General features: G+C 43.1%; 1 protein-coding gene across 2 annotated transcripts in view; it reads right to left on the bottom strand.

The window, feature by feature from the left end:
- Positions 1–9,353, bottom strand: part of LOC128666900 (cytochrome P450 2C29-like) — a 51,074-nt gene extending 41,721 nt beyond the window's left edge. For both annotated transcript variants that reach the window (XM_053721711.1, XM_053721712.1), the window contains exon 1: positions 9,165–9,353. In XM_053721711.1, coding sequence (XP_053577686.1) covers positions 9,165–9,347 — 183 coding nt within the window. In that variant the 5' untranslated portion in view covers positions 9,348–9,353. The remainder of the gene's footprint in view (positions 1–9,164) is intronic.
- Positions 9,354–26,101: the final 16,748 nt, after the last annotated feature.

Below are 26,101 nucleotides of genomic sequence, written 5' to 3'. Positions count from 1 at the left end.
ATATATAAATACACTATGAATATTAGTGTTAAGCTACATAAGGGCTGGCTAACTTCTTTTCCATAGACATTTAAAGATTATAAACTAATAAAGTTTCTCTTATTTTAACTCTAAAGATTTGTCTATAGGTCCAGAAGTTACCGAGACAAATTGTGACATGATAGGTCAATAAGGTACAACCTAATATTTCAAACGTAACAGGCATCTGTGACAGGCTAGAATAATGAGAAGTAGTTGTGTGCGAAGGGAGATGTCAATCAATGTCGATTACACATAAGGGTGGAGTTAATAAATACACATTTTACAGGCCACCAATCAGATTGTGAGGGGGCATTTAAAGCCCCACAGGTAAACTAACTAAATTAAGTCTATGAATAAGGCATATCAGCCGAAACGCGTCAGACTGGCCTGTTTGTGACTAAGCAGCTGTTTTTTGAAAATACTTGTTACTGCACGCTGGCATCAAGTTTTTACATTGACCAAATAAAGTACTGAGTTTTACCTTTAAGCGGCATTCTTGTTTCTTTGGATATCGTCTGGCCAGGGAAGGGGCCATTGCTTGCTGCAATAGGGCTGTCAGCCCGAAATTACCCGTGAGAGTTCCGGGTAAGTGTAATTCTTTCTACTGCTGTAATCGGTTGGAGTTGGAGAACAGTGAGACACCGGACACCCAGCCCGCCCCGTGATTGGCTAGGAGCGGTCACGAGAAAGTGACGTCAGACGCCGTCCGAAAAAGTCCATCGATCACGATCGAGTGTCGAGGACGGGAATCGAGGAGACGGCAGCCACCGGGGCAGGAAGAAATAAGGTGTTTGAAGGTGAGATCTTTCCTTTCACAGCCACCGCTAGCAGAACGGATCCCCTTGCATCAGAGGAGTACCCTTTCTACACATTAACCCCTAATCTAATCCCCCTATACCGCCGCCACCTATTTTAAATTAATTAACCCCTAATCTAATCCCCCTATACCGCCGCCACCTATTTTAAATTAATTAACCCCTAATCTAATCCCCCTATACCGCCGCTGCCTATATTAAATTAATAAACCCCTAAAATACTAAACTATCCCTACCACTAAACCTAAGTCTAACCCTACAAATAGCCCTGAAAAGGGCTTTTTGCGTGACATTACCCCAAAGTAAACAGCTCTATTGCCAGCCCTTAAAAGGGCTTTTTGCGGGGCATGCCCCAAAGAAAACAGCTCTTTTACCAGCCCTTAAAAGGGCTTTTGGCGGGGCATTGTCACAAAGTAAACAGCTCTTTTGCATCTAAGCTAAATCCCCCTACACCGCCGCCACCTTTAATAAATGTATTACCCCCTAATCTAATCCCCCTACACTGCCGCCACCTATATTAAATAGATTAACCCCTAATCTAATCCCCCTACACCGACGCCACCTATATTAACTATATTAACCCTAATTATATTAGGGTTAATATAGTTAATATAGTTAGTATATTATATATATTAATCCTAATTATATTAGGGTTAATATCGTTATTATATTATATATATATATTAAGTATAATAACCCTATCTAACTCTAACATCCCTAACTAAATTCTTATTAAAATAAATCTAATTAATATTATTAATTAAACTATTCATATTTAAATCTAAATACTTACCTATAAAATAAACCCTAAGATAGCTACAATGTAATTAATAATTACATTGTAGCTATTTTAGGGTTTATATTTATTTTACAGGTAACTTGGTGTTACGGTTGCCTCCAGGCTGGCTGGAAGTTGGACCGTAGAAAAGGATGCTCCTAGCGCTCACCAAAGAATCATCAGCACCATAGTCAGCAATCCCTGTAGTGATATTAGCTGAATCCTACAAACATGAGTCAAAGCTTCAAGTTAGAGGGTCAACATAGGTCTGCTGTGCTGGAGCACACAGCCTGCTTTTATTGAGGTTACATGCAAACAGGACACTCTCAGGGGGAGGCATAAAATCCCCCATCACACATTTGATATTAGATAGAGAGACACTCCCTTTGACAGGCCACAACATTTACTTCAGCAGATAACATTACACACAATAAAACAATGCAGTCCACCTTATCAATACTAGTCTGATTAGACAATGGGAAAGTTGACCACTAAACCTAATTAGAGCTAATCCCAGCAGACTTGTATTTAGAATAGGTTTCTTGAAGCTGAACAAAATTTAACTCTTAATGGCACACAATGAAACTGAACCAAGTGGGAGAAAGCCAGGGACAAGTCATTTCACAGGTCTGGGGACATAGTCTTAAAGGGGCATTGTTCACCAAAGTCACAATATGTCCCCAGATGTTTCCCAAAGGGCCACACACACCCAACAAAAGTCAATATACTCTCAGGGGCACAATCTTCCAGGGGCCATAGTCATGAGGAAGGAGGCTGGCAAATAGGCTTCTCCAAAATCCAGGGAAGCAGGGCAACCTTCCATTTAAAGGGCCAGTCACAAATAGCAGTTTGTAACATATCTCCCCTTTTGGAGGGAGACTAACAAGGCACCTGACCTTCTGTCGGTCAGTGCCTAAGTTAGTCTCGCAACCCACCCACAAATAAACACTAGCAGCAAAGCAGCCCCCCCACAACAAGTAGCACTGGCCTGTAGGTTCCAGGTTATAGGATGAAAGTGTAGCATCCTCTGCCTTCCTGGCGCAGCTGTGCAAATAGCTGATGGTACTTGGGGGGCAGAGGCCAGCGGCACTCTGCCCTGGTGCCAGCGCTTCTGCTGGGGTGAGGGGTTTGCAGGCCAGTCCTGTAACAAGGGGGTCTGTAGGGCAGAGGCCAGCAGCGCTCTGTTCTGATGCCAGCTCTTCTGCTGGGGGAATTGGGGCATAGTCCTGCCCGGTGGCAAAGGGAACGTGGGGGTCAGTGGGGGTTAACATCTCCACTGTTAACCCTGGGCCCAAGTTAGGAGTTAGCTGGGGAGGGGGAGATTGGCTTACCTCCTCCTCCTGATACTCCGGTGGCCGTTGGGAAGGGAGGTAGATGCTCTCCGCTTCCTGTGGAACATGCTGCGGCTGGGGAGAGAGACCGGTTGTCTCCTCTCCCTGGAAGGCACACTCCGGCTGGGGAGGGAGGTCGATGCTCTCCCCTCCCTGTAGCTGGGTCTGTCGCTGGGGATCTGGGCCGCCTGCCCAGCATCCCTGTAGGGCCGGTAGAGAGACTGCGGTCCCATCTCCACCTGCCTGCTGGGGGTCCTCCCAGGACCAGTCTATGAGGCCTGCTGCCTCTGGTATCTCTGGCTGGGGAAGGGGACTGGTTGTCTCTTCCCTCTGCACGGTATACTGCCGCTGGGGAGGGAGGTCGCTGCTCTCCTCTCCCTGTAACTCTGGCTGCCGCTGGGAAGGGAGGTCGTTGCTCTCCGCTCCCTGTGACTCACTTTTTCGCTGGAGACCAGGTGTCCAGACCCTCAAACTCCACAGTTGGCGCTCAAAGGCTCGTGCCGCTTTGTTCTCCGTATCCAATTCCCGGATGATGCGACTGACTACCTCCTGTGCAGGGTCTGGACCATATCGGACTAGCCGCCTCTTTACCTCTGGAACGAAATCCGCGCCCTCATAGCGACGGATCAGGTTGAGGTGCTCTTCACAGGGTTCTGAATAGTGTCTTGTCAGCTCCATGCTGCTGTAGGTAGGGACGCTGCGCAGTGGCTAGCGTTGCCCTCAATAACTCTCCTACGATACCAGTGCTGTTGTGGTGCTGCTCCTTGCGCTAGGACGCCAATCCCACCGCTGCCGCCAAATGTTACGGTTGCCTCCAGGCTGGCTGGAAGTTGGACCGTAGAAAAGGATGCTCCTAGCGCTCACCAAAGAATCATCAGCACCATAGTCAGCAATCCCTGTAGTGATATTAGCTGAATCCTACAAACATGAGTCAAAGCTTCAAGTTAGAGGGTCAACATAGGTCTGCTGTGCTGGAGCACACAGCCTGCTTTTATTGAGGTTACATGCAAACAGGACACTCTCAGGGGGAGGCATAAAATCCCCCATCACACATTTGATATTAGATAGAGAGACACTCCCTTTGACAGGCCACAACATTTACTTCAGCAGATAACATTACACACAATAAAACAATGCAGTCCACCTTATCAATACTAGTCTGATTAGACAATGGGAAAGTTGATCACTAAACCTAATTAGAGCTAATCCCAGCAGACTTGTATTTAGAATAGGTTTCTTGAAGCTGAACAAAATTTAACTCTTAATGGCACACAATGAAACTGAACCAAGTGGGAGAAAGCCAGGGACAAGTCATTTCACAGGTCTGGGGACATAGTCTTAAAGGGGCATTGTTCACCAAAGTCACAATATGTCCCCAGATGTTTCCCAAAGGGCCACACACACCCAACAAAAGTCAATATACTCTCAGGGGCACAATCTTCCAGGGGCCATAGTCATGAGGAAGGAGGCTGGCAAATAGGCTTCTCCAAAATCCAGGGAAGCAGGGCAACCTTCCATTTAAAGGGCCAGTCACAAATAGCAGTTTGTAACACTTGGTATTTATTTTAACTAGGTACAATAGCTATTAAATAGTTAATAACTATTTAATAGCTACCTAGTTAAAATAATTACCAATGTACCTGTAAAATAAATCCTAACCTAAGTTACAAATACACCTACACTATCAATAAATTAAATAAACTACAAACATCTAAACTAAAATACAATTAAATAAACTAAACTAAATTACCAAAACAAACACTAAATTACAAAAAATAAAAAAAATAATTACAAGATTTTTAAGCTAATTACACCTATTCTAAGCCCCCTAATAAAATAATAAAGCCCCCCAAAATAAAAAAAATTCCCTACCCTATTCTAAATTAAAAAAGTTAACAGCTCTTTTGCCTTACCAGCCTTTAAAAGGGCCTTTTGCGGGGCATGCCCCAAATAAAACAGCTCTTTTGCCTGTAAAGAAAAAACACAATACCACCCCCCAACATTACAACCCACCACCCACATACCCCTATTCTAAACCCACCCAAACCCCCCTTAAAAAAACCTTACACTACCCCCCTGAAGATCTCCCTACCTTGTCTTCACCCAGCCGGGTCGAACTCTTCATCCGATCCGCGCAATGTCCAATCAAGCGGCAGTGAAGTCTTCTTCCATCCGGGCGATGTCTTCTTCCATCCGGCGATCTCTTCAAGCAAGCGGCAGAGAGTCTTCTTCCATCGGCGATGTCTTCAAGCAAAGCGGCATCTTCAATCTTCTTTCTTCGCTCCTCCGCCGCGGAGCATCCATCCTGCACGACGACTTCCCGACAAATGAGGTTTCTTTAAATTACGTCATCCAAGATGGCGTCCGTCGAATTCCGATTGGCTGATAGCCAATCGGAATTAAGGTAGAAAAATCTGATTGGCTGATTGATTCAGCCAATCAGATTCAAGTTCAATTCGATTGGCTGATTGGTTCAGCTGCTTTGCTTGAAGACATCGCCGATGGAAGAAGACTCTCTGCCGCTTGCTTGAAGACATCGCCGGATGGAAGAAGACATCGCCCGGATGGAAGAAGACTTCACTGCCGCTTGATTGGACATCGCCCGGATCGGATGAAGAGTTCGACCCGGCTGGGTTAAGACAAGGTAGGGAGATCTTCAGGGGGGTAGTGTAAGTTTTTTTTAAGGGGGGTTTGGGTTGGTTTAGAATAGGGGTATGTGGGTGGTGGGTTGTAATGTTGGGGGGTGGCATTGTGTTTTTTCTTTACAGGCAAAAGAGCTGTTTTATTTGGGGCATGCCCCGCAAAAGGCCCTTTTAAGGGCTGGTAAGGCAAAAGAGCTGTTAACTTTTTTAATTTAGAATAGGGTAGGGAAATTTTTTTATTTTGGGGGGCTTTATTATTTTATTAGGGGGCTTAGAATAGGTGTAATTAGCTTAAAAATCTTGTAATTATTTGTTTATTTTTTGTAATTTAGTGTTTGTTTTTTTTGGTAATTTAGTTTAGTTTATTTAATTGTATTTTAGTTTAGATGTTTGTAGTTTATTTAATTTATTGATAGTGTAGGTATATTTGTAACTTAGGTTAGGATTTATTTTACAGGTACATTGGTAATTATTTTAACTAGGTAGCTATTAAATAGTTATTAACTATTTAATAGCTATTGTACCTAGTTAAAATAAATACCAAGTTACCTGTAAAATAAATATAAACCCTAAAATAGCTACAATGTAATTATTAATTACATTGTAGCTATCTTAGGGTTTATTTTATAGGTAAGTATTTAGATTTAAATATGAATAGTTTAATTAATAATATTAATTAGATTTATTTTAATAAGAATTTAGTTAGGGATGTTAGAGTTAGATAGGGTTATTATACTTAATATATATATAATATAATAATGATATTAACTATATTAACCCTAATATAATTAGGGTTAATATAGTTAATATATATAATATATTAACTATATTAACCCTAATATAATTAGGGTTAATATAGTTAATATAGGTGGCGGCGGTGTAGGGGGATTAGATTAGGGGTTAATCTATTTAATATAGGTGGCGGCGGTGTAGGGGGATTAGATTAGGGGGTAATACATTTATTATAGGTGGCGGCGGTGTAGGGGGATTTAGCTTAGATGCAAAAGAGCTGTTTACTTTGTGACAATGCCCCGCCAAAAGCCCTTTTAAGGGCTGGTAAAAGAGCTGTTTTCTTTGGGGCATGCCCCGCAAAAAGCCCTTTTAAGGGCTGGCAATAGAGCTGTTTACTTTGGGGTAATGTCACGCAAAAAGCCCTTTTCAGGGCTATTTGTAGGGTTAGACTTAGGTTTAGTGGTAGGGATAGTTTAGTATTTTAGGGGTTAATTAATTTAATATAGGTGGCGGCGGTGTAGAGGGATTAGATTAGGGGTTAATAAATTTAATATAGGTGGCGGCGGTATAGGGGGATTAGATTAGGGGTTAATTAATTTAATATAGGTGGCGGCGGTATAGGGGGATTAGATTAGGGGTTAATGAATTTAAAAAAGGTGGCGGCGGTGTAGGGGGATTAGATTAGGGGTTAATCTAGTTAATATAGCTGGAGGCGGTGTAGGGGGATTAGATTAGGGGTTAATGTGTTTAATATAGGTGGCGGCGGTGTAGGGGGATTAAATTAGGGGTTAATATTTTTAAAATAGATGGTGGCGGGGTAGGAGCTCACATTAGGGGGTTAGAGATTTAATATAGCTGGCGGTGGGGTCTGGGAGCGGCGGTTTAGGGGTTAATAACTTTATTAGGTGGCGGCGGGGTCCGGGAGCGGCGGTTTAGGGGTTAATAACTTTATTAGGGATTGCGGCGGGGGATCGCGGTTGACAGGTAGATAGACATTGCGCATGCGTTAGGTGTTAGGTTTAATTTAGCAGGTAGTTTAGGGGGTTACGGGGCTCCAATAGACAGCGTAAGGCTTACTACGGCTGCATTTTGTGGCGAGGTGAAAATGGAGTAAGATTTCTCCATTTTCGCCATGTAAGTCCTTACGCTGTATATTGGATACCAAACTGCACTGGTTTAGTATACCTGCCTATGGCCCAAAAAACTACGGGCGACGGCAGAAATATACGGGCGTAACTTCTAGGTTACGCCGTATATAGGATACCAAACCAGCGCAAATTTCAGCGTCGCTGGCTTTTGTGGGCGACGCTGCATATTGGATCGGGCCCCCGGATGCTAGTCCCAGGACTTGCTAGGGAGTGTGCATCGGTCATGTGCAGACACAGTCATGTTATTATTCAGTTTAAGTAAATTCTATAAAATATCATGAGATCACAGCAAAGGCAAAGCATGACCTTAGAGCTGCTGATTGGCTATTGTTTGTTTGTTTTTTCTTCAACTTGCAGCTTGTTTACACAGCACTTACTCTGGTGAGCTGAAGAAATGTTGAGGTAAAATATCTTCCTTTTTTACATAGAGATGTTTAGGTGATATTTTCTTCTCAGCTTTTTACAGCTATGCTGCATCACTTTCAAGTGATTTAGCATATGGGTATGATGTCCCTTTAAGAGGTATGGCAAATTTTACTTAAACTCAGGGCCGGCTCAAGGTATTTTGCTTTGTGGGTCCTAGAATGCGATGATGCCCCCCCAGTAATAAGATTACTGATTACTATATCAACCTACTAGCCTGGCTGCTGACCTTACTAAGCCTGCCTACCTGTTTGCAACCAATGCTTATGCACAATTGTGCAATACGTTAGAAGGAAGTTAGGGAAGAGATACACTGTCCCATCTTCAATGTCACCCTGGGCCCTGACCAATTCTGTGTCTTTGCACAGGTTATGCTGCTTGGAGTCTGCAAATTTTCCAACAGAGACACAGGACAGGACTGGTCAGGGTCTGACAGTGACTGATTTAGTCACTGAAGTGCTGCCCCTTGTCAAATGTTGCCTGAGTCTATTTGACCCACTTGGTCTTATGGTTGAGCCGGCCCTGCTTAAACTTGCAACATTCTGCACAATGATGGTTTAGATCAGAGCATATTGACATCTTTCCAGAGAAATGTAGATAAGAAAAAAAACTCCACTAGGATTTTCAAAGGGTATGTACCTGGACATCTCTTGATTAGCCACATTACTTGTATATTTTCTAACATTTATAGGACATAACATTCTTGTTACATGATTTAGATAAATCATACTGTTTTAAACAACATTCTAATTTAGTTCTTTTATATAATTTGATTCATTCACTTAGAATCCTTTGTTAAAGGAGCAGTAATGCACTACTGGGGGCTAAGTGAAATCCCACAACCATTCAGCAACTTCTGAGTCTACTTAGGTATACTTTACAACAAAGGATAAAAAGAGAGCTAAACAAATTAGATAATAAAGATAAACGGTAAAGTTACTTAAAAATCAATTCACTATCTGAATCATGAAAGAAAAAAATATGGATTTCATGACCCTTTAATTTTTGACATATACTATAAGTTTAATGTCTCTTTACATTTTTTTTTTTCTTTTAAGTTGTGCTATTCCTACATCGTTCCTCTTCCCTTTTTCATCAAAATGTTTCTTTCCTCATACACAATATAAAATGTCATAATTGCATTAGATATAAAAAAAAAGTATAAACCAATGTTTGTAGCATCTATCTAACATTCTATACATTATAAATAATAGTTCTTACAACTTCAGACACTTTCACCTTTTCTTGAATTATGCACCAGCCTAAAAACTCACCTTAAAGAAAGATTTGAAGGTGTATTTGCCACATATCTGCAGGATGTTACCTAAAATAGGCAATGGTGTGGGTCCAGGGGGCAATTTCCCTTTGCCTTGTAGCCTGCTAGTCTGTAGTATGTTTAGCAGAAAGAAAACCACACATGCTATGAGCAATACTGCTGATACCCCAAGAACCTCCATACTGATCAGCTCTCAGTCATCTACAACCCTTTTGTTTATGAGTTTCTTTTATACAGCAACTCCTTAATCAGTAATGTACTTGGCGTCTTGCTTTTGTGTGTACAGCAGTCCTGTGAGTGTCACATTGAAATTAATTTGCCTAAACCCCTTTATTGTATCCTAGTTAAGAGTACATGTTGGCAGTATATTATCTCATCTGTGGTTTTCCTTGGCAATAATACACGTTTGACAGACAACTGTTATGTCAACACTTCTCAATAACATTCAAGAAAACAAATAAAAGAAAAAAAAATATGTTTGATAGGAAAGGATATGTAGGCTCATTTGTTACAAATAACTGATTGTTGGAATACAATCAGCCGTGTTTAGGTAGCGGAGAATAAGATTTTGAAAAGTATAACATTGGTAAAGAAAGTAATACTGTCCTCAGGGAAGATATGAGAGTCACAAATAAAGACGTTACACTATATTACTACACATTTAGGGCTCCATTTATCAACTAGCTGAGGTTACTTTGGCGCATGAGTGAGCCTGCTTAAAGGGACATTATACACTAGATTTTTCTTTCGTAGATCCATTTATATATCCCATACAGGTTTTAGAAGTATACTGATGTATACCTTCTCCAGATTGCTCCTGTTTGTGTTTTCATATACAGAGGGAGGGTGGAGGGTCTGCTTTCACTGGGTGTCCCTGTCAACCTAATAAAATGTGCTAAACTGGGAGCTTCTAAATAAATTTTTAAAAGGTTTTATACTGGATTATTTAGACCAGCATCTCATATTATTATATAGTATATTATTCTTTATAGTAGTGTCTATTACATGCAGTTATATGAACATTGGTGTATACTGTCCCTTTAATGCAAGTTAAGAAGCAGTGGTCATATATCAACCAAAATTGTTTGTTTGGGGTGATTGACAGGTGGTGTATGGTCAAGGGGTGACCCTACACAAGCAATTGCTTGTGCAATAATTAATGTAAGAACCAGACAAACTGCATCTGCAGCCTGCTTGCCAAGAACTTTGGTAGACAAGTTCCCTAGCTAGGAACCTTGCACAGCACTCCTGTTTATGAGTACTCAGCTTGAAGATACTTATTGTGTTCCTGTGTTTGGTTGATTACCACACCATTAAGCACCTTCAATTCCTAGGGTGAACCCAGTCAGTTTGGGAAATTGCTGCCTTAATTTGATGGAGCCTAAAAGTATTAAGTATTTAAAGAACTTTTATGATTCAGATAGGGCATGCAATTTTGAACAACTTTCCAATTTACTTTTATCATCAATTTTGCTTTGTTCTCTTGGTATTCTTAGTTGAAAGCTAAACCTAGGAGGTTGATATGCTAATTTCTTAGACCTTGAAGGCCGCCTCTAATCTGAAAGCATTTTAACAATTTTGCACCACTAAAGGGTGTTTGTTCATGTGTTTCACATAGATAACATTGAGCTCACGCACATGAATTTACAGAGGATTGAGCACTGATTGGCTAAAATGCAAGTCTGTCAAATTAACTGAAATAAGGGGGCAGTCTGCAAAGGCTTAGATACAAGGTAATTACAGAGGTAAAAAGTGTATTAATATAACAGTGTTGGTTATGCAAAACTGGGGAATAGTTAATAAAGGGATTATCTATCTTTTTAAACAACAAAAATTCTGGTGTTGACTGTACCTTTAAGGACTCTTCCATCGTCTTTTTTTTATATATATATTTAATATAAAGATTACTAGACTCTGATGATTTTTTTGAGTTATATGACATGACTTATATGATCTAAGATTTAGAGATACGTGGTCATTTCTATCTCACTGCCAAATTACAAAAAAGGTCTTGGCTTTTTGTGAACTGCAAGTAATTAGTACTTAGGGCTTTCTTCATGATAATGTGCAAAAAAATGAAGATAATCTCAGTTGCCTCTTACATATCATCTGCTTGGCATGTCTTAGATTGGGATCACTTCCATCAACTGGTGCTCAAAATGAGCTGCTATCATTTAGCATCTTCTTTTTATAGACACTTCAGAATGTCATTATGTGTCATTTAAGCAAAACTCGAATGGCATAAAGGAAATTAAAGGGATACTAAACACATTTTTTTTTATTTGTGATTCATATAGAACATGCAATTTTAAGCAACTTTCTAATTTAATCCTATTATCATTATTTCTTCGTTCTCTTGCTACCTTTATTTGAAAAAGCAGGAATCTAAGCTAATGAGCCGGCCCATTTTTGGTCCAGAACTATAGACAGCGTTTGCTGATTGGTGGGTACATTTAGCCACCAATCAGCAAGCGAAACCCAAGTGCTGAACTGAAAAATGGGCCGGCTCCTTAGCTTAGATTCCTGCTATTTCAAATAAAGATAGCAAGAGAACTAAGAAGAATTAATAATAGGAGTACATTAGAAAGTTGCTTAAAATTGCATGCTCTATCTGTATAAAGAAAGAAAATATTGGGTTTGTGTCCCTTTAAGTCAATTAAACTTAGCTGATTATCAATAGGGGCCACTATTAACCAAACAGAATAGTGGAAGGGCTCAGATTTGATGGTTTCTGATAAATTATACTAACCCACCGCATTCCTGAATAGCTTATCTGGTAGCCAATTAGAATTGTTTCAAAATTAAATCATTTGCTGTGAACCTAAAACTAGCCTTTAACAATGGCTCGCAAGAGAATAGTAAGGCTGTTGGTTGTAATAATATGAAGATAAAAAAAGCTGTAAACAGGACATTTTTGAAAACATGTTTTGTGTTTTCAGAACATGGAGGGGCCGATTTATCAAGCCCCGTACGCAACAGTTTATGCACGAGCCTTCAGGCTCGCTGGAAACAGTAGTTAAGAAACTTCACTCTAAAAAGAGAAAAAGCGCAAAACAGACTCAAGTGCTGTAATCACAGATTACAAAATCAAGCGCTGTAAAATTACACCTAAAATGTTTTACTTTAATATAAGCAGATAAAAACAAATGTTTTTCAAAAGCAGTATACTTGTTTCTCCATATCCCAGTTCCCCGTCTCCTTGTCCAGATGGTCGGCAATACTTGTATCAAAGTTCCTCACTGGTCGCGTCAAACCAGTCGTTGGCCGGAAGCAAAATCATAAGACAGCTGCTCCTTTACTCGTCCACCACCTCTGAGGCGGCAGACAGAAATCAGCCCGATCGGATACGATTGGGTTGATTAACACCCCCTGCTAGCGGGTGATTGGCCATGAATGTGCAGGGGGCGTCAATTGCACAAGCATTTCATGAGAAATGCTGGTGCAATGATAAATGCTGACAGCGTATGCTGTCGGCATTTATCGATGTGCGGCGGACATGATCCAATACAGCGGATCATGTCCGCTCGCACTATGATAAATCGGCCCCGGAGTGTGTTTTTTAGATTTTAGAGGAACTTTTGATATTAGGGTATTGCAAAGAGTTTTGTGGAGGTTCCTTGGGTGTTGAGGGTCATCTAGGAGGTTCCAAAAGTGTTGTAATTGTATTGCAATCAGGGTCATGAATGGGGTTCCACTAAGTGAGAATTAAGTGCTGATTCTATTAGGAGACAAAGTGACACCTTCTATAAGTGGGGCTAGTAGTGTCTGCTAATCACAAAAGCATTGGAAGGACTACTTGGATTGCGTTCTATTAATAACTGTAGCATGTTTATAGTGTTAGCCCCTGATAGGGCCAAAGTGTACTTGTGACAGTGACACATATATAGGCTCGTTCTCAGCTAGGACCTAAGTGTACTAATGACAGTGACATAATAACATGCTTATATTAATAAAGTGCGGTATCATTTGTTTGTTGATGCCACCCAAGTCTACCTGCTTGCACAAGAGGACTAAGGAATCTACAATTTTACCTAGTAAATCGACAAATTATAAAGTAGTTACTAAAAAGAAATAAACACTTTATTTTCTTCTTAAAACGGGGAGAGTCCACAGCGGCATTCATTACTTTTGGAAAATACAGAAACTGGCCACCAGAAGGAGGCAAAGACACCCCAGCCAAAGGCTTAAATACCTCCCCCCCTTCCCTCATCCTTCAGTCATTCTTTGCCTTTTGTTACAGGAGGTTGGCAGAGAAGTGTCAGAAGTTTACGGAGTAGTCTCTTATGGAGGGTAGTACTCTTCGAGATGGGACTGGAGTTTTAAGTAGTCTTGTCAGCCTCTCAGTGAGAGCATAGATGACAGTTAGAGTCCGGAGATGGAGGGAGAATCTTTATGCGATACCATCCCGACTCATATTAACAGCTCCATAAGCAATCAGCGTTGACGAGTTTCGCTGCCTGCTTTCTTCACTCAAGTCCATTTCAGAAGCAACGCTACTATCTGTCAAACTTAAAGGACCATGTTACTGTTCCATGGCATTGATTCCGGTATCGTTTCATTTTCTTTTTCAATGTGGGAATACACGTAATGATAGAAGACAGGGTCTCAGTGGGACTCCTTTATCTTTATGGAATCAAGGGTTAATATCTCCTGAGGGGGGTTATTGAGCAAAGAAGCAACCTAGAAGATGATGACATTTAAGGTACACTGGCAATTAACAAAATGCTGCCTCTACATCAACTTTCACTAACATTGCTCCAACCCCCGCCGATCTCACCAATTCCACTGCCCTATCTAACGATGCATACCGAACTACTAACAACTCTGGATCAATGCCATCATTGACCGAGGAGCCCTTAGGATACAATAAAGGATGTATCATGCGGAATTGACCCAGGGGGGGCTTTTTTGGAACCACCCCAAAGGGGGAGATTCGCAAGTTAGCCAGGGGGGCCTCCGTAAATTGCCCTGCCATCCTGCCCAAAGAAACCTCCATCAATTTACCCTGCTCAATTTCAGGCAATTCTTTTGCAGACCTCAAATTCCCATGAACCTGCGACCCCTCACTCTCAACAAAAGGTATCAAAAAACCAGAACTGAAACCTGTTAAAATTAATTCTGCATCTTGCCCCCTCCCCCTACCTTACTGTTCTAACCATGGCACCATCCTTGCGACCCTTTCCGGCATCTGTGCTCTGTCCTCCCACCTCCCCAACCTTACTCACCAGTCGTCCATGCTTGAAGCACTTGAAGTAGGCTTGAGCACCCCCACAGCTCGAACATTTTTGTCCCGCCTGATTCTGCACTTTCTGTTCTCCGAAAGAACTGCCCACCTCGCAACAGGGTTATCTCCAACCAAAACCCCATATCCCGATCGTCTCACTTCATGTCCGAATGCACCACGATCCAGTGACGAAATTGTTTGTCGTATCAACACCATGCCATGCCTCTGTATGTCCGATATGCTGATGCAATCTCATCATAGTAACAGAACAATGCCGACCCTTGCTCTGGGAACCTCTCCGCAGTCACACTTGCCCGGATGCAAAAAGCACGGGACTAATTGCCAAAAGTTGTTGGCAATATCTTGTATCTCTACTTCCTCTCTTCCTCCTCCTCCTTCCTCTGTTCTGCCTTCACATCCTCCTTAATCTCCATAAACTGATCAAGTGGCAGCAATGAAAAAATCTCCAAAAACTCCCACTTCCATATATTCTCCTTGCTATCCTGCGTAAAATGTATCCTTAATGGACCAATTGAGCAAAGACACAGTCTCCTAAAAGCTACCTCCGCTACTTTTATTGCCCCAGACCCAGTAGCAGCCAGACCCACAGGCACCATCGCCCCAGCCACCCCGCTAACCCCTGAAGCCCCTTGTACATTCCACACTCCTGCGGCTGATGCACCCCCAGTCTCCCCACTAGAGCCACCACTACACTGTTTCTTCACCTGTGCAACCAGATCTCGCAAACCCTTCAAAATAACAGAATTCACATCCCCACTTCCACTAAGAATAGCATGACATGAAGTAACAAACATAGAGCTCCCAGAAACCTCACCTGAAGTGCTGGGAGCCGAGGCTGGTCCCTGTCCGTGGCTTCCCATTCCTCTGTCGACCGCCATCACCCTACTCCTTGTACTTTCATCCGACCTCCTCACTGACCGACTCTCCGAAGTGCCAGCGTTCCCAGCATGCCCCCCAGGCAACCTTAGCCCAGATGTCTGCGGGGTCCTCCCCCTCCTGACGTCCACTGGTGAGCGGTATCGCCCCCGCCGTCTGTCTGCCCCAGAACCAGAGTTCCTATAGCCATCACGACAGTGACTACGTCTGGTCCCGGCCTGTGAAGAAAGAGACATTTCAAGGCCAGCCCTCCCAGACCGCCCCGTACTCCTCCATTCCCCCATGTCCTCTAGTCGCTGCCTCTGGTCCCTACCTTGCCCAAGACCCCTTGTTGTATGTTCCTCCCCGACGGCACCAGGTGTCATGAGCTGCAGTAACTTTGCCAGTGTCCTTGGATCTCCTATCTGGACCGCTGTAACAGGTCCCGAATCCTCCTCTTCCTCATGTAGTTCCTCCTCAAACTCGTTGTACGAGTCCCCCAAGAAGATGGTATCCATGTCCATGGCATTGAAATCCAACTCCTGAGGTGGCACCCCCTGAGCTGTAATCCCACCGTTATGTCCTCCGGTTACATCTGTGAAGGAGACATGCCACATTAAATAACCCACCTATTATACCCACTTACCATCCCCAGGACCAACAGACTCCACCCCTCTACAGGCATAATCACCAACCCTGTGCACCCAAAATCACAGGACAAGGGAAAAAGGGGGGAGGGAGAGTGAGAAGGAAAAAGAGAGGGAGGGGGGAGGGGTCAGGAAAAGGGGAAGGAGGGAAGGCCCAGTCAACAAATCAGGCAGAGCATACCACCAAAAACCACACCTCACCCCATATGACTAAACCCCTACCTGCTGCCCCCCTAGATCCAAACAGTACCCCTTTGCCATGACTCCAAACTCACCCTCAATTTAAACACACACACACCGAGCCAACAGTTAATTCCCAGTCTGACACCCCCAGCACCGAGCCAACTAATCGCCACTGAAAACAAGCAAGCTCCCCTAGAGTACCGTTCCCAAGCACTCCCCCACCCGCAACCCAAACTGGATACCTTGCTGCATACTGCTTTCCCAGTGCAGGCTCCAGGATCCCCCCCGCTAAACCCTCCTGCCTACTGCCGCCTTTGCTCAACACTGCGGCCGGTTTCCTCGGTCTTCCAACCGCATGCCGTGTGGTGATGTCACCGGCTCCTCTATCAGCCGCCGCCACCTCCTGCTGCCCTCTGGACTCCGCCTCTGCCACAGGCCACACCGAAGTTGATCTAGCTGAAACTGCAGCAGGCCTCACCGGGGATGCCCTCTTGCCGCTCCTCCTACGTGTGATAGGCACCCTAGCCATTGCGCTCCTGCCCAGGTCTAGCCGCTTGGGAGGTCTGGCCCTCCTCACTGGCCTCACCCTTAACTGCTGTGCTGTCCTGCCCCTTCCAGATGCCGCCTCGCCCATAGCAGGTCCCGGTCCAGCACCTTGAAGTTGCGCCATGACCGCCGGATGTCTTCAGGATGGAGCTGCTCTGCGCTGCCGGGATGAAGATAGAAGATCCCGCCTGGATGAAGATAGAAGACGCCGCCTGGATGGATGAAGACCTCACCGTCTGGATGAAGACTTCTCGCCGTCTGGATGTCCGAACTTCAAAAACTGTAAGTGGATCGTCGGGGGTTAGTGTTAGGTTTTTTTAAAACTTTTTTGGGGTGTTTTTTTTTTTAGATTAGGGTTTTGGGCTTTCTTAAAAGAGCTAAATGCCCTTTTAAGGTTATGGGGTTAATATGTTTATTTATTGGTAGGGATGTGGGAGGCCAGAGGTTTAGGGGTTAATAACTTTATTTAGTGGCGGCGATGTCAGGGAGCAGCGGAATAGGGGTTAATATCTTTATTATAGTTTGGGCGATGTTGTGGTGCGGGGGATAGGGGTTAATAACTTTAGTATAGTGTGTAACGATGCCGGGGAGTGGCAGAATAGGGGTTAATAAATGTTATTAGCGCTATTGAAATCCCTTGCAAAAACGTCCGTTTTTTCAAGAGCCAAACTGACATTGCGTTACAGGCTAAAAGGCTTGCGGTACAGTTATACCGACAAGACTCGTAATGGCTGCATTGCTGTTTTAACGCTGAAATGACAATTTTTTCAGCGTTAAAACACAAATGCAAAACTAGTAATCTAGGTGAGTGTTGATAGTGAAAAATTGGTCTTTTTGACATGTTTGACAGTATCTGAAAATTATTTGAACTAATTGTTCATTCTTGGTTCATTATGTAATAATGGCGATTGAATCTGATTGTTGTTATCAATCTCAGATGTGCTTGATAATAAAAACGAACCATAACAGCTAATCAAATTTTTCCTATATTGAAAGAAAAAACGTGAAAGATTCTTATAAACCCCCAATATTAGAAAGTAGATAAAATCAATATTTTTATGTTTTGTCTTTTTAATTCCTTGGATACAATACACTTCATAAAAAATACAATGCCCCCAGGGAGAGAAGAAATCTTTACTAATAAAATATCGGACCGGTAGACATCTTCATCCAGGCGGCATCTTCTATCTTCATCCATCCGGCGCGGAGCGGGACCATCTTGAAGCAGCCGACGCGGATCCATCCTCTTCTTCCGGCGACTCCCGACAAATGAAGGTTCCTTTAAGGGACGTCATCCAAGATGGCGTCCCTCGAATTCCGATCAGCCAATAGAATGCAAGCTCAATCTGATTGGCTGATTGAATCAGCCAATCCGATTGAACTTGAATCTGATTGGCTGATTCAATCAGCCAATCAGATTTTTCCTACCTTAATTCCGATTGGCTGATAGAATCCTATCAGCCAATCGGAATTCGAGGGACGCCATCTTTTATGACATCCCTTAAAGGAACCTTCATTCGTCGGGAGTCGCCGGAAGAAGAGGATGGATCCGCGTCGGCTGCTTCAAGATGGTCCCGCTCCGTGCCGGATGGATGAAGATAGAAGACGCCGCCTGGATGAAGATGTCTACCGGTCCGGATGTCCTCTTCTTGCCGGATAGGATGAAGACTTCGGAGCCTCTTCTGGACGGATCGGTGATACCCGGCATGGTGAAGATAAGGTAGGGAGATCTTCAGGGGCTTAGTGTTAGGTTTTTTAAGGGGGGTTTGGGTTAGATTAGGGCAAAGGGCCCTTATAAGGGCTGGTAAGGTAAAAGAGCTGTTAACTTTTTATTTTAGAATAGGGTAGGGCATTTTTTTATTTTGGGGGGCTTTGTTATTTTTTAGGGGGCTTAGAGTAGGTGTAATTAGTTTAAAATTCTTGTAATCTTTTTTTATTTTTTGTAATTTAGTGTTTGTTTTTTTTGTAATTTAGTTTAGTTGATTTAATTGTAGATAATTGTAGGTAGTTTATTTAATTTATTTATTGATAGTGTAGTGTTAGGTTTAATTGTAACTTAGGTTAGGATTTATTTTACAGGTAATTTTGTAATTATTTTAACTAGGTAGCTATTAAATAGTTATTAACTATTTAATAGCTATTGTACCTGGTTAAAATAAATACAAAGTTGCCTGTAAAATAAATATAAATCCTAAAATAGCTACAATATAATTATTCGTTATTTTGTAGCTATATTAGGGTTTATTTTACAGGTAAGTATTTAGCTTTAAATAGGAATACTTTATTTAATAAGATTTATTTTATTTTGTTAGATTAAAATTATATTTAATTTAGGGGGTGTTAGGGTTAGGGTTAGACTTAGCTTTAGGGGTTAATACATTTATTAGAGTAGCGTCGAGGTCCGGTCGGCAGATTAGGGGTTAATAAGTCTAGGTAGGTAGCGGCAACATTGGGGGGGGGGCAGATTAGGGGTTAATAAATATTATGTAGGTGTCGGCGATGTTAGGGGCAGCAGATTAGGGGTACATAGGGATGATGTAGGTTGCGGCGGTGTGCAGTTGGCAGATTTGGGGTTAAAAATTTTAATTATAGTGGCGGCGATGTGGTGGGACCTCGGTTTAGGGGTACATAGGTAGTTTATGGGTGTTAGTGTACTTTAGAGCACAGTAGTTAAGAGCTTTATATACCGGCGTTATCCCATAAAGCTCTTAACTCCTGACTTTTTTCTGCGGCTGGAGTTTTGTCGTTAGAGTTCAATCGTTCACTTCAGCCAAGACTCTAAATACCAGCGTTAGGAAGATCCCATTGAAAAGATAGGATACGCAATTGGCATAAGGGGATTTGCGGTATGGAAAAGTCGCGGCTGGAAAGTGAGCGTTAGACCCTTTCCTGACTGACTCTAAATACCAGCAGGCAGCCAAAACCAGCGTTAGGACCCCTTAACGCTGGTTTGGACGGCTAACGCAGAACTCTAAATCTAGGCGTATATTTTTACATATTAAAGAAGATCAATTAAAAAAAATGTTTATATTTATTTCAATATTTTCACTAAAAATAGCAAGGCACAACTATTCTTTAGACAAATGCTAACGCAGGGGCGTAACTACCATTGGTACAGTGGCACCAGGGCCCAAGAGCTGGAGGGGGCCCATAACAGCCAGCCTATACATAGGCATATGCAGAATGTGTACAATCATAATGCAGTGAAGCCTTTTATTAGTGCAAGTTGCAGGTCCATCTATCTATCATCAAAATCATTTTTTTCTTCCTAATTGGAAAGAGTCCACAGCTGCATTTATTACTTTTGGGAATAAAGAATCTGGCCACCAGGAGGAGGCAAAGACACCCCAGCCAAAGGCTTAAATACTCCTCCCACTTCCCTCATCACCCAGTCATTCTTTGCCTTTCGTCCCAGGAGGTTGGCAGAGAAGTGTCAGATTTTCTGTTTTGGTCTCTTATGGAGGGTAGTACTCTTCAACATGGGACAGGAGTTTTAAGTAGTCCTGTCAGTCTCTCAGTGAGTGTTTGGATTAAAGTTCGAGTCCGGAGATGTCCTGACTCATGTTAACAGCTCCTTAAGCAATCGGCATTGTAGACCTTCGATCTGCTGCCTGCTTTCTTCTCTCAAGTCCATGACGGGGGCGATGCTACTATCCGTCAAACTTGAAGGGCCGCATTCCTGTTCCACGGCGTAGATTCCGGTAAGATTGTTTCATTTTACTTGTTTTATGAACATACTGTATTACAAGTGTTTTCTCGAGAGGTTACCACCTTTAAAAACATAAGGTTCTCAGTGAGGCACCTTTTTGTATCTTGGAATCAAGGGTTAATATCTCCTAAGGGGGGGTTATTGAATGGGGGGGGGGTTTAATCATGTTTGTTATGTGATTCAATCTGCTTATGTGTAGTGTTAACTGGGCTCATGGCTTGGAACATAAAGGCCTTTGGAAGTGACACACCTTTTTGGACTGCATTGTTCACCTTGTGACCGGGCGTGATTACGTTCTGTCTTCCATTTCCGATTTCCTGATCGTGTGGTGACTGAGAAATTTTTGTCCGCAGGGGTCTGATCATAGGAGGTGGTGAGTACCCCAGCCATTGTGGGTGTCAGGTGCCGTTTTTTGTTTTTTCTTATAGTCCATATTTGCATATACTCCATCCAGTTATGGAGAATTCTAATGCCAGTCAATTTTCAGACGCAGTTATGGAGGATTCTGATACTGACTGTTCTACTTTCAGATTCATATCCTTCGTCCGGTGAAGAATCCGGATTGGCCTCGTTGACACCTGTCAATCAGTTATGTTCTGTATGCCGTATTAGAGCACCTTGTCCCTTGGACTCGGGGATTCAAGGGCCAGCTGAGCCATCTGCCTCTGGGGGTCCTGTCCTCCAAGAGGTGAGTTCCCTACCGCTCCATACTTCTACACATGCGGGTAACCTAGTTTCTGATTATTCCTCCATGCGGGGCGGATGGTTCCCCCCGGAGATTGCGGCACATTTTCGCTTTCACATATTTTTGTTGATTGTACGTTTGCAGAGTCCAGACGTTTATGCGCAATTGTGCTTGTGCCCTATTGTCCCGGGTATTCCACCTTGGACTGTACAGTTCCCTGCGGATGCAACTGTCCCTGATTGTTGGGCCTTTTGTTACAGAATTGCGCACCTTCGCGTGTTACTCAGACATGTTTTTCAGTTATTGAACGACCCTATCCTTATTGGATACGGGAATACTCATTCTGCTTCTTCGAATTGTGCACCTCATTAGACATGCGGGGATGGTGTAATCTCCTGATTGTCCATGTATTGAGATTTTTCCCAGTTTTTGGAAGATCAGGGCACCGTTTTGCTGGTCCTGCGGTTAGGCCTGTTTCTTCTTGGGCGTTAACCTACGGATTTCCTTGTATTTTATTTTCCTCCGATAGCATGTCCTTTTATTTTTTTCTTTATCTTTTTCCTTTGGGAATCTTCTGGGATCGATACTCTCTGTTACTTCTGTGGAAGTTTTTTTGAGGACATGTTAGTCCTATGTTTGTCTGTTTCTCCTTCTTCCCCTCTGAGGGAGGATTTTTGCAGCTTGACGGTTAGGACCCGGATTGCAGGCTGGTCCTGTTTGAGTTCAGTTCTGTCTGGTAGCTGTTCAGACACATGGCGCCATTCTGCTTGGCTGTTCTGGTAGAGGCGCCGAGTGCTCATGTTATCATCTGTGTTCAACTAAGCATTCTAGAGGACAGGTGGGTCCGTGAGGCAGGAAGGATTGTCTCAGTCCTTATAGCCATCAATGGATGACTGGGTCACTGAAGTTTGCGCTGCATCACTTTCTCTTGTGTCTGAGGTTTTCAGACCCTAAAGTTTTCTTCCCCATGTAGTGGAGGGCTTAGCGCCCTCTTGCCGCTGAGTTGGGCGGTTTGGCCTTTTTTCTTATGATGCCCTGGGAATTGTCCTTTCTGGTCTTAGTTCTCGGCAGCTAGTAGGTTAATGGGTAGTTCAGCTGCCTTGCAGTGGATGGTTTGCAGAATGTGACCAGCTGCAGCTATTGCACATTGACTGTATACTGTCTAGCTGTTTTTATGAGACCTTTTGGTTTTCCTGTCGTCTCCATGGGGGTTAGGTCTCCTTTTAGGGACCTGGGTTCCCCTCCGGGGGATGGTTGTTCCCTGTTAGGGGCACTGGGCGTGGTCTCCTTGGGCTCTGCTTGGGGTTCTTCCCGGAGCTGGGTATGCATTGCGTCCTTTTCTCTCTGTGATCCTCTGATTGTATGGGGGTGATGCGGAGACCAGCCTTTGCTTAAGTGATTTTGGCCTTGAGGTATCCCCTTGCTTCTTGTCCTGAAGCTGTTTGAGAGTCTATGGGCTCTAGTGTCGTTGTACGACTTTTAATGCCTTAGCTCCTTTGGAGCATTGGACTTTGGCAAGGGGTGGTCTCTTCCTTGGGTCGGGACTTGCGAGTTATATCGTTATCCGGGTTGATCTGGATATTGCATTGATATCTCCCTGTGGTCTGGTTTTTTATGTCAGACGGGTGTTAAGTTCTCGGATACTGTTTGTTTAAACAATTGGGGGCTCGGACCTGTTTTCTCCCTGGTGCTTCCGGTTGCTGAGGCTTCGCTCAGTGTCTTCCCTTGTGAACTTGTTGCTGGACTTTTTGACTCTAGGGCTGGTTCGGGGTTCCCCAGTTCCTGGTAACTTGGGCTATGTCCTTTTACTCTGACTAATTGACCTGGTTACGGTTGGCCAGGTTTTCTCAGTGCTGATGCTCATTGGGCTTGACTTATGCCTTTATGGTCAGTTTCCCTTGGTCAGCTTGCTGTAGTAACTTTATGGATTCACTGCTCTGCAGGCGAATGGGTTTGCAGTGTCACTGCTGCCGCTATTGCACATTGGATGTGTGTTAGCAAGCTAAATCTTTAGGGGGATTCCTTCCAAGTTCATCTGCATTGGAGATTGATCTCTCCTTTAGCCTGTGGCTTTGTGTCTTGTGGGCAGGGGCTCTGCCTTTTTAGCCCCATCCCCTTTCTAGGGTGGGGGGCTTATTCTCCTTATGGAGGTGTGGTCCCTTTCCTTAGGGATTCTCCTGGATTCAGGAGGTTGGAACTGAGAGTTAACCTTCAGAGAGGGGTGTTTCTCTCTGAATTGTTACATTCCATCTGGAGTTTTGCTGGCTCCGTGAGTCTATGTTGGGCCTTTTGTTAGATTCCTTTGGGTCTACGGCCTTGTTGTCTGTTTCTAAGGAGTCAGGTTGGCACCTGTGCTCTGTTGGGATGGCTGTGGCCATTCTTCTGCTAGTTTTTGAGCTGGTGTTGGGGTTCTTCAGTTCCCCTGTTTCAGACCGATGATGCTTGGGCTGGCCTGGCTGGGAGTGGGTTCTGAAATGCGTTGTCATCTTCAGGATCTAGGTTGGCATTGTAGCTAGCTCTCTGGGCTTACAAGCAGAAGTTCCAGGGTTACCATCCACCTTCGGGTTTTGAGTGTAACCTCTCTCTCTTGGGGGTGCAGTGAGCCTCGTTGAGGTTATGTGCTTCCCCTTTTGGAGCCCTGTGCGTAGGTCTGGTGGCTTCGATCAACTAGAGTGTGCCCTCAGTCTGGGAGTTTTCTTTTTGCAATCTGTTCTCTTGCTGGCCACTTTTTACTTCTCAGCAAGTATTCTTTGGTGTCATCATGTTCATGGCTGCATGTTCTTGACTCAGGGCTTTTCGTCTGGGTCTGTTACACGTTATTTTTTTGTCTGAATACTTTAGTATTCTTAGTTCGATTTGAGGACTCTATCTTCAGTTGCCTTTCGGTGCTTTTGCACGATGTTGAGAGACAGGTTTCTCTGTTCGATGCCTCATTCTAAACCACTGTTTTCTGCTTGGTCTGGGTGTAGCCTCCCCTTGTCTGTCAGGACCTATATGGGCTCGCTATTGGGGATTTCTGTTTCCCTCCAGTTCTTCCATGTCCTATCCCTTGGGGAGTGTAGGCTGGTGTTCCCCTCTTTAGTGAGGGGTGAGTGGTGAGGGACCGACTGTTGGGCGACGGTGTCTCCTGGAGGACTGTTGGCTCAGTTGAGTCCGATTTTGAGGTTTCTAGCTAGGCTCCTGGACTAGGTCAGTGTCCTTGGGGCCTTTCCTTTTCAAAGTTTTCTCGGCTTCAGACGAAGCAGGGATTTTGTTGGGTAGTGGTTTCAGGCTTGGTGCCCTCAGAATGGGCCGCCTATTGTACCCTCCCGTTTGGCATTCAGTGTCCTCTTTAGCTTGGGTATTGTTTTCTCAAAAGTAATGAATGCAGCTGAGGACTCTTTCCAATTAGGAAGAAAAACATAAATTCTGCTTACCTGATAATTTTAATTTCTTCCGTTGGAAAGAGTCCACAGCTCCCCACCCGTTTTCTTAAGTGGTGCGTCTTTTTATTCTTCTGGCACCTTTTTTTCACCCTGATATTTCTTCTACTGTTCCTTGTTCCTCGGCAGAATGATTGGGGGGATGAGGGAAGTGGGAGAGGGAAGTGGGAGGAGTATTTAAGCCTTTTGGCTGGGGTGTCTTTGCCTCCTCCTGGTGGCCAGTTTCTTAATTCCCAAAAGTAATGAATGCAGCTGTGGACTGTTTCCAACAGAAGAAAAGGAAATTATCAGGTAAGCATAATTTATGTTATTTAGCAGAATGTATTTTATTACTTTTGCTTTTTATTGAGTTAAGTTTGCTGTTCCTATAATACCTCATTCCTATAAATCAGTATAAACGTAGTTCTGGGATTTTTTTCTTTTCTTTCCACTTGATGCTGGGATAAGAAGACTACTGGCCAGGATTGTTCTGATAAGGAAACATCCGACGAATATTACACCTTATAATGATACAGTTATGTAAATTTTCAACTAAATATTGATTCTACTTGTCTTGATTTATCTCACAATCTTCTACTTCATCCAGATCTAGCACTGTTGTTGGTTACTTTGAGGAACTTTGAAACACTATCTTTAAAGCAGATGAAGCATAGGTAGCAGCCAGGACTGGGGAAGAGAGAAAGAGAACGGGAGGAAGGGGTTTATGTGTGCAGGGGTGCAGGGTCTCGATTTTACTTGCCATAGCCCCCAAATGGAGGTAGATTGTATGTGGGCGACTGGGAGAGGAATGGTATTGTGTTTGGTCTCAAATTTACCCTTTCCTATCATATGTATTGGTCCCAATAAAACTGAACCTTGTAAAAAAAAGTCCATCTATTGCCTCTTATAGTACAAATACCTTCCTAATGCTAAAATTTCCTATGTCCTGTTTATCCACATTTGCCAAGTGGGTGGTAGGAAAAATTTCCACGATCTGGCTATCAGTGACTTTGCAGTGCAAAAATTAATTTGCAATATATAAAGTCTGATCTTACAAGTACTTCTATATATATATATATACTTCTGCATTTTTAAAAATTTTATTAGATGTGCTTAATCAAAATTTCTTGCTGACTTACAAGTACTTCTAGTTATATTCTTTAGGATAGTGTGGGTAAGTTGTAGGTTATAGTTGACTCCAAATAGATGTTTTCCAAGTCTTTCCACCTTCAGCCTATGCATTTGATCTGTGGTTTAATTGAACCCCCTATATAAATATTCATGCATGTTTGTAGTCAGTAGAGGTAGGGTGGAGATAGTGGTATGATCACTGTCTGCATCACAAACAGAATTCTGGGCAATACAGTCATCTTAATCACTTGTATCCTTCCCCACCAGAAAATGTATTAGTCACTCTTTTTGAATATCCATTATTAATTTGTTACCTTTATTTAAATAATATACAGGTTTATTTGACAGTTGTTTTCCTAAATATTGTAGGGAGAACTGTTGCCATTTATAGGGAAATCCCAATTATAGACCGTTTTAATGTGTCAGGAAAAGTATGTGCCAAATCAGCTATTTCTCATGGAATTGAGGTAAAGGGAGAAGTAGAGGACAACAGCACATTGTTCGCATACATGGTTAACTTGTACTCATTTAGA

This window comes from Bombina bombina, chromosome 7, assembly GCF_027579735.1.
Source record: "Bombina bombina isolate aBomBom1 chromosome 7, aBomBom1.pri, whole genome shotgun sequence".
NCBI classification, from domain to species: Eukaryota; Metazoa; Chordata; class Amphibia; order Anura; family Bombinatoridae; genus Bombina; species Bombina bombina.
Note: the sequence above shows the minus strand (reverse complement) of the source record. Positions and strands in the feature narration are given on the sequence as shown.